General features: G+C 31.1%; 1 protein-coding gene across 1 annotated transcript in view; it reads right to left on the bottom strand.

The window, feature by feature from the left end:
* The window catches only part of LOC137652450 (neuroligin-4, X-linked-like), a 250648-nt gene extending 240785 nt beyond the window's left edge, over positions 1–9863 (bottom strand). Inside the window, exon 1 of the mRNA XM_068385840.1 lies at positions 9059–9863. Coding sequence (XP_068241941.1) covers positions 9059–9503 — 445 coding nt within the window. The 5' untranslated portion in view covers positions 9504–9863. The remainder of the gene's footprint in view (positions 1–9058) is intronic.
* Between the last annotated feature and the right edge of the window lie 137 nt (positions 9864–10000).

The raw sequence follows: 10000 nt of genomic DNA, 5'->3' as shown, positions 1-10000 counted from the left end.
CATACGGACTTCCATCATAAGGTTATGATGTAAGTCTTATTAAAAGAGATAAGAGAGAGACGTCAATCGAGATGTTGGAATACACACACATATGCATGTGTGTGTGACATCACTGATTTATTTAGCATGTGTAGGCTACAAGCTACATATGTTACACAATATACTAGAATCTAAACTTTTACGAAAAAAATAGAAAACCCTTTCTATACAGACTTATTGTACATCATAGTCCTGTGATATAAGTCCGTATAAAAAGAGGTTATTTATTTTCTAAAGGTTTAGATTTTCTTAATAGCAATATTTTTGGTTTGAGTATACTGAAGTGTTGCATAAATTGCATAAAAATCACAATTAAACGAAATCATAATTTCACCGCCGAGTTACAATCTCCCTTCCATTCTCTCTTAGGTGTTTGACAGTAGAATGCTCGTCTTACACAGGACCCACTCTATGTGAGCCTTGCTTTAAGCGAACCGCTATTTTCACCAATAGTTTGTTTTATCAATTCCACGTCTTTAGTAGATTCTGGTATTCAAAGTAAGTTTATAATAACCCGTTTTTCTTTATTCTTAGTGTAATTTGTCTCAATTTGTGTTGAAATATGTGAAAAGTAACAAAATTATGCAGTGTGCATCCGAAAACAAGCTCCTGTCCTTGACTTCGGCGGGTGTTGTTATTAAATTTAGATTCATCATCACGATACTTTATATTATATCTATTTATTTAACATTATTTATTGACAAAACCTTTATCTAAGGGAGAAATTTAGATTAGTAAATAAGTTTCGATTCACATTACTTGGTAATGATTTAAAAACAATGATGGTATTCGGACAAAAATACTTCCGACCAATCAGCTATTAGGAAATTCTCCGAGCTAAAAGGGCACCCCTGCGAGTCGGTGCAAATATGCCTAGCTAAACAAAAAATTACTATAGTGCCTTGTTGAGCCCAGCTGAAAGTTAGGTGAACTAATCTCTCTTTCGGAGTGCGTAGATCATGTCCAAATATTCTCCATCTGCTCCTAATTATAATCTCATCCACATATGGCATTCAAATAATTTCTCCTATAGCTTCATTTCTAATCCTGATCTGTAATTAACTCCCGGTATCCTTCTGATGGCTTTGTCCTCAAATGTACTAAATTTATTGGAGGATGTATTATTGTCATACCATGACTTATGTCCATATAGTAACACCGAAGTCACTTAGCGAATATATAGTCTGATTATTGTATGTAATTTCTGGTGATTTTATTTTCAAATATACTTATCCTAGCCATCGTCTGATTTGCTTTTTTTTCAATGTTTAACTAAACTCTAATTCTAAAGACCCTGTATTAAAGATCATAGTTCCTAAATACTTGATGATTCTAACTCATTAATCCTTTCTTCTTCCAATGATATTTCCCTTTCCATTGCATACTCTGTTCTCATCATTATCTTTCTTCTATTTATCTTCATCCTATTTTTTTTTGTGATATTTCATGCATTCTGGTGACCAAGTGTTGAAAATCATGATGTGCTCATCTAACAAGGACAGCATCATGGCCATACTCTCTCTCTCTCTCTCTCTCTCTCTCTCTCTCTCTCTCTCTCTCTCTCTCTCTCTCTCTCTCTCTCTCTCTCTCTCTCTCTCTCTCTCTCTCTCTCTCTCTCTCTCTCTCTCTATCTCTATATATATATATATATATATATATATATATATATATATATATATATATATATATATATATATATATATATATATATATATATATATATATATATATATATATATATATATGTGTGTGTGTATTATTATAATATAATATATATATATATATATATATATATATATATATATATATATATATATTTATATATATACAGTATATATATATATATATATATATATATATATATATATATATATATATATATATATATATATATATATATATATACAGAGAGAGAGAGAGAGAGAGAGAGAGAGAGAGAGAGAGAGAGAGAGAGAGAGAAGAGAGAGAGAGAGAGAGAGAGAGAGGTGTATATATATGTGTGTATAAATATATGTACAGTATGTATCGTTTTCTAGGAAAACTTGAAAAAAGATTTCATCCTTGTTATGAAAATATATTTTCCACTTCACTGCTCACTGCGGTGAGCAAGTTTGATTTTTTTTTTTTTTTTTTTTTTTGCATATTTCTATTGGTGTGTTTGTTTCTTCGTTTTTGTTTCCGACTCTTCGGAAAACTGCTGGATCGATTTCTTTTTTATACTTCCAAAGGAAATAAATGTTACACAATAGACCAAGTTCAAGTTTGGATTTCATAGGCTAAAGATCAAGGTTCCAGTGATTCAAAAAGGTCAAAACCGATTTTTAAAACTTCGTCAAATATCATCTGATTTAATTTTAAACAAAATGGTAATATTAATTTTTCGGTGCCGAAAATACAGTTCGATATATCTGACTAGTGAAAATGCATAGTTTAGTAGATTGGTAGGTTCAAAGTTCAAGGAGGTGGAATTTTCAAGGTCACCGATTTTCATAGGAACATAAATCTCAAACGAATACAGATCTACACTCAGTTAAGATTATTGAAACAAAAAAAAAAACCCCAAAAACATGGGCTTCAAAATGACACTATGTCCTTTGACATTCTGTGACCTTCAAAGGTCTAATTCAAGCATGTTCAGGTTTACACTCGTTTACTATTGTTGACAGATACTGCAACTCTACAAAAACATTTATAGCAATGGTAGTGTTTTCTTGTTGGTTCACGTGCTAGAGGCAAGATTAGTCGTGTCCGACACTGCTTGTTTTTACTTCTGTAGGCTTACTGTGTTCATTTCCAAACGAAATGAAAGACTTCATAAAATCATTGTTATTTGAGCAATCTTACTGACAGATAAATTTAAATCATTTCCTAAATATTTAAAGACGTTACTGGAAGAGTGTGAATCAGAGAGAGAGAGAGAGAGAGAGAGAGAGAGAGAGAGAGAGAGAGAGAGAGAGAGAGAGAGAGAGAGAGAGAGAGAGAGAGCTATTGTAAAGTTGTCTGTCAATATTCAAGCCATATAAATTTTCATGATATCGATGTTGAAATTTTAAGAACTATCATTTGTAAACATGGGCTTCACGTTCATTGTTAAAAAACGAGTTTTCTTAGCAAGGACTAAGATTTGCACAATATTTGCCCAACATTCTTCTTCTTCTTCTTCTTCTTCTTCTTCTTCTTCTTCTTCTTCTTCTTCTTCTTATTATTATTATTATTATTATTATTATTATTATTATTGTAGTTGCTGTTGTTGTTGTTGTTGTTGTTGTTGTTATTATTATTATTATTATTATTATTATTATTATTATTATTATTATTATTATTATTTGTTGTTATTATTATTATTATTATTATTATTATTATTATTATTATTATTCATAAATGGGACGTGGTTAATGATCAATTACCTTAACTAGCTCGAACCTAAAACACGAAAGGAAATATGGAATTAAAAAATTAATTCCACAACTTTCTGGTAGATAGTAAGAATGATCACAAAAATCTCAATAATACGGGGATCTAATATACAGAATTTCCTTTTTGCTGATATAATACAGATTGTACTGCTTCCTTAACCTTTGGGTAAGGATAAATATCGAATCGATGATGAAAATATTGATAGAAAATTTTACTGGGTGTAAAGTTCTCTTGATTGAGGATACACTCGGGTTTACTATTTCATCTTATTTATCTTCCGTTTGTCTCTTTTAGAAGCTTTTATAATTTATTTATGAAAGATATAATTCAATGTTGTTACTGTTTTTAAAATATTTTATTATATTAATTCATTACTTCTCTTGTAATATATTTATGTCCTTGTTTCCTTTCCTCACTGGGCAATTTTGCCTTGTGGCAGCTCTTGTGCTTATAGCATCCTTTTTTTTTTCCAGCTAGGGTTGTAGCTTAGCTAATATTTATAATGATTATAGGATACGCCCATGACTTGTTGTTTCTCCCAATTGAAATAAAATGATATCTTTGGAGCATGGTACGTAATTAAGAATGAATTTTCAAATAGTCGTAAAGAGTAATTGGTAATTGGTATATGATTTCGTTACCTTTCTATTCGATCATCGTCTCATTGATTCTTCACCTTATAATACGAATTTGATGCATGTCTAACTATCACGAATAGGCTCGATTAAGAGAAAACGTATTTCAGGCGTAATTGATGGATATCAAGTGTCCTTTTAGCATGACTAACAATCTATTATTTAATGAAACTTGCCATTTATCGGTAGTTTACTAAAATTTAATAAGCTGCTTTTCATTAATATTTGTTTATTGATTCGATTATCTAGTGCTAGGATGACTGATTGATTATATCTATACCAGACTGGCAGTATTAAAATATTTGTTGCAAACAGAGAAACATTCATTTACTTCACACTAGGGGGGTGGGGGCATTTTGATCACTCATGGCAGTGGAGTAATCACTCCTATAGTTTAATTTCCTTTCATTAACCTCCCAATATTATTCTGAGTGCTTTGTTATCAAATTTACTAGATCTGTAAGAAATGGTTTCATTACCCTACCATGTTTCATGTCCATGAAGTAACACGGATCTCACTAAACTGATATATAGCCTGATTTTTATATGTAATGGTAGGCGATTTGATTTCCAAATTCTACTAAACCTAGCCATTGCCTCATTTTCAATCTTTCATTAAACTCCAATTTTAAAGACCCTATAATAGAGATAATAATTCAAGATATTTAAATGATTATACTTCATTTATCCTTTCTCTTTCAAATGATATATCATGAAAAAATCCACAAGGATGACAAACATATATATATATATATATATATATATATATATATATATATATATATATATATATATATATATATATATATATATATATATATATATATATATATATATATATATATAAATATATATATATATATGCATATATATATATATATATATATATATATATATATATACAATATATATATTTCTTTATATATATATATATATATATATATATATATATATATATATATATATATATATATATGTATATATATATATATATATATATATATATATATATGTATATATATAATCATATATATATATATATATATATATAAAATCATATATATATATATATATATATATATATATATATATACATATATATATATACATATATATATACTGTATGCATATATATATATATATATATATATATATATATACATATATATATATATATATATATATATATATATATATACATACATACATATATATATATATATATATATATATATATATATATATATATATATATATATATATATATATATATATATATATATATATATATATACACGGTTATCTGCTGTATATTGTTTGTCACTCTTGTGAATTTTTTCATGCACAGAACAGTTTGATAGTAGAGAAGGATTGAAAATGACATGTTATAGTTAATTACCTGACCTATAGTATGCTGACGATGCTGCTCTTATTAGCAGAATACCAAAGTATTTGCAATACCTGGTTACCAGATTGCTTGAAATATCACACGAAGTTCGGGTTTAGATAAATAGAAGATTGACAGATATGATAACAGAATATATATATATATATATATATATATATATATATATATATATATATATATATATATATATATATATATATATATATATATATATATATATATATATATATATATATATATATACTGTATATATATATACATATACATATATATATATATATATATATATATATATATATATATATATATATATATATATATTCACAAGTGTTTGTCGGAGTAAATGATGTAAATTTATCAACGTGAATTTGAATAATAACTTTAGGTTATACAGGTTGAGGGGCACTAGGTAGAACCAAAAAATGAATATTTTCACTTGAAGCATAGCCACTAATTCATCTTTTTTCACCGTTGATAATACAATTAAAATCTGCTTTAAAAAAATGTAAAGCAAGTTAGTCAGCAAAGCTGTAATGTCAATAAAAGACAAATTCACAACGCATAAAGGTATTGCTATGCTACGATTCCTATATGAAGTGAAGCTTCGTTGTTGAATGTGAAATAGAAAAAAAAAATATTCATGATTTATAGCGGCAGAAGATGATTTTGGAATTGTACAATGTTGATGTACGTAATAGGAAAATTTTCCTTTTATATGGAAAGAAGGATTCTTTTGTTGTAAGATTATTTGGCCCTACTTAGAGAATAAGAGACAATAGTCTAAGAAAAGAAAGTTGAAATTTAAATCTTTCCGACTGAGGAGGAATTATATATTCAATTAGGACTCCATAGGAGTGACTGATGGAAAGATACTGGACCTAAATGTCCTGATAATCATAGATAATAATGGTATCAAATATTGTGCTTATGACATTTGGTGGTGATATGTCGTATGATATGATATCGTGATGGTAGGGCCTAAATAATGTATTTTGTTCTGGCCCTCAGTCTGTATCAGTGCTCCTCTATACCTAAATCCCTAAGAGCAAAATGGTATCAGAAGTTGCTCATGGTAAAGAATGATAAGGACTCATATTTTGCTGATTGGTATTTACAGGGGTATTCTATAAACATTCATACGAAATAAAGATGTGCATGATACTTATGGTATACAAACTTGCAGTTTCATTACCCAAAGCAATTTTACCACAAGATAGCCAGTTACGTTTGCTTTCGATTTGGTATCCATATCATGGCCTATAAATCTTTCTTAGTAACCACTAAAGAAAATTCATTATTGAATACATGCACACATTTTCATTTATAACTAACAAATAGTAACTAATAGATTCAAAATTAAGTTCATATTTAATAGTGTAATTATAGTCTTTAACAGAAAAAAAAAATCCGATGCCTTTTTTTTTTTTTTCTTAAATCTGTATTGCTGAATGTAGCTTTGAAAAAACGGCAGTAATACTCCAGGATAAATTTGAAATCCCGCTGAATCGGATATCATACAAACAACAATTTGTGCTAGCGAACATCGCCAAGCGTGAATACAGGTAACTAACCAATGCATTATTATAGAAAGTATATTTAATTTCATATAATATTAAACAAATGGGAATGGAAACATCATAAAATTTCAATTACTTTTCTTAACAATCAGCGTTTTCTGAACACAACCTTTTCAAAATAACCAGTTTTGTAACATCAAGCTACCTTTAGAAAAATAGTTGCCAGACATCATATAAGTTTCTATTTACAGCCCCCATATGCTGAGAGTGTTGCCAAGTGGTGATCCTATACTTACTATACGAGTAAACGTAATATCACGAGACTGACGGCTTGAAAAAGGCAATTAAAGTCATGAACGGAATATGCAGTTGAAGGCGCTACCGTCAGTAGATCGTGGTGAACGGTTTATCACGTGGGTGACGCTTAACAGGTTAAATGGAATTTTTCCTGTTACCCCCCCCCCCTCTCTCTCTCTCTCTCTCTCTCTCTCTCTCTCTCTCTCTCTCTCTCTCTCTCTCTCTCTCATATTTGTAACAGATAAAACTGAATACTCGAATCCCTTTATCTGATTGTTTTGAATTACAGAATTTTTTTTCTTTTTTTTGACACATGACTATGAAATAATTTTTAGCTCATGCTAACGGGAAACAATAGCTATCAAAATTCCAGATGCTCCCCTCTTATTTTCATGATGAAGCCTAGATGACTTGTAAACAGTCAGTTGTTTTTGTCACATGATACAGAGGTACTTCTAAGCCTGAGTGGATAATCCTAAGTTCCTCCTAAGTTTAACTTTAAAAGTGAAGATATTTTCCGTTTACATATCCGAGAAAGAATTGGAGAATATAGAAAATTTTCTTTCAATGAAATTTATCGCATTTTTTTATTTATCTTCCCCTTAGAGTGATGTGAAATATAACACTGTTTATGGTTTGCTATTTAAGAGTTGGTATTTTATATCATCAGAGACAAGAACAATTTACCAAAACCGATGCGACCATGATAGCAAGGATAAACACATACTTACACAATAAAACCAACAAATCGAAGAGAAGAGCTACATAATTGAATGAATGGAACGTAAAATGCATTTTCTTGAATATGAGAGCTATATATGGGATCATTAAAACTCAATGCAAAATCGTATATACACATTTCACGTCCCTGATAACATCTTGCATTCTATACTTATAAGATTATGTCTTGTAAAATGTTTCGCGCCTATCCAGATTATCTTACAAAGCTTCAGTGTCATCGAATCAGCCATGCCCGACTATATCAGCAGCATAAATACATTCATATACTTTACTTAGCATTTCATTTTAATTTCTTATGCATTCCATATGTATAATGATAATGATATCCAAGTATAGACATACACATACAATAACATAGAGAACCATTGAAATCTAGAAATTTACGCTAGCGTTTTATGTCTGATTCTTCACCATGTTCGTAACGTGCATATTGTTCAATGGCAACCTTGAATAAAACGTTGCTGAAACCCTTTGCTAAAAAGAATCCTTATAAACCCCAAAAGAGAGAGAAAGAGATTTGTATCGGTATTCAGATAATCGCAGGAATGGCATTGAGCCTACCGTCCTCAGTAAATGCAACATCCATTTGCCTTTACTGACAATTTAATGAAACTAAAATTTAATGAAATTATGTGAAAAGCGAATAGACTTTCTGGTATTCGCTGAAACTTCCCCCATCCCCACCCAGTATCTATTCAACATCTGCTTACAGGAATTTCTGATAGCATTTGAAAATCTGTAAAGGTAGGAAGAACAATTGCTGATATTCTATGGAAAATTCCAAAAGCAGTGTAAATATAATAAGATTCGAAAGAAACTTTATTATGAGACAGCAGTATTAAACTGTGATGTTAGCCAGGGAGATACATAAAACATATCATGATTAATTCATTTAGGCCGTAAAGATTTTACTTATAAAGAAGAATATTTTTTTTTCGTTTATTCAGGACCCATTTTATCAATCCGGCAATACCTTTCAGCTCCATGTACAGAATGGTACTTACCTTCATCTGGCACGTAGAGATTCAGGTAGAGACAGTCTTCGCTCTGGCGCCTCAAGACCGGCTCAAATTTGCGCAAGGTCTTGAGACGTCCTCGCGACATGTAAGTCAGAGCTGCCGTTTCATTCGAGATATCAGGCAGTTTCTGGGGGCAGGCAGGTCCAAAATGGGTGGCCTCATGCACGCCCACCCATTGTGAAAGAGTGCGGGTGGGGCTGAACCTGTTTGCACCCACGGGCGGGGTAGCGTAAGGCACGCCCAGGTATGTGGCTACACGAAGGCCGTACCCGCTCACTTTGCGGTAAAATCCACGGAGTTGGCCGTACTTGGTGGCCACGGGAGGAGTTTTTGGCAATTTGTCGCTTTCCACTGCTGGCACCGACGAGAAACTCAGGATTACCAGAAATCCGAACAGCCAAACGCATTTTGTTCCGATGTTAGTCCCCATAATAACCTTTAATATCTTATTTTTCTTTGTTTAGATTTTTTTTTTTTGTTGGGGGGGGGGGATACTCCTTTTCAAAACGATCTTATAGTTTATTTGGCGACATCTTTACCGAATTTCATCCCAGAACAATACATTACCACTCAAAATAATATACTCATCATCAGTGTATTTCTTTCTTTTGTGTCGAATTACTCTTATTTCAAATCACTAAAATTAGTTGTACGTGCCAGGCAAATATGCCATGTACGAAGATTTAAACAACAGCAATCTAGACGTAATGTTCATGATTATGACAACCTGGGCTTCTTGGATAGCCTATCCAATTGCCGAGGGAGAACTGGAAACGACGTGCTATCACGAAGGCGGTCACCGGGACACTGCCAAGAGGAAGGATGCCAGAGCCTGCCAGTGCCTGGATGATTTTTGGGAATCATCGTACGCTCCAGAGAGGCATGAATTAGGCACCCTCCCTCTTTCCCCACCAAAAAAAAGGCTCT

This window comes from Palaemon carinicauda, chromosome 1, assembly GCF_036898095.1.
Source record: "Palaemon carinicauda isolate YSFRI2023 chromosome 1, ASM3689809v2, whole genome shotgun sequence".
Classification (NCBI taxonomy): domain Eukaryota; kingdom Metazoa; phylum Arthropoda; class Malacostraca; order Decapoda; family Palaemonidae; genus Palaemon; species Palaemon carinicauda.
Note: the sequence above shows the minus strand (reverse complement) of the source record. Positions and strands in the feature narration are given on the sequence as shown.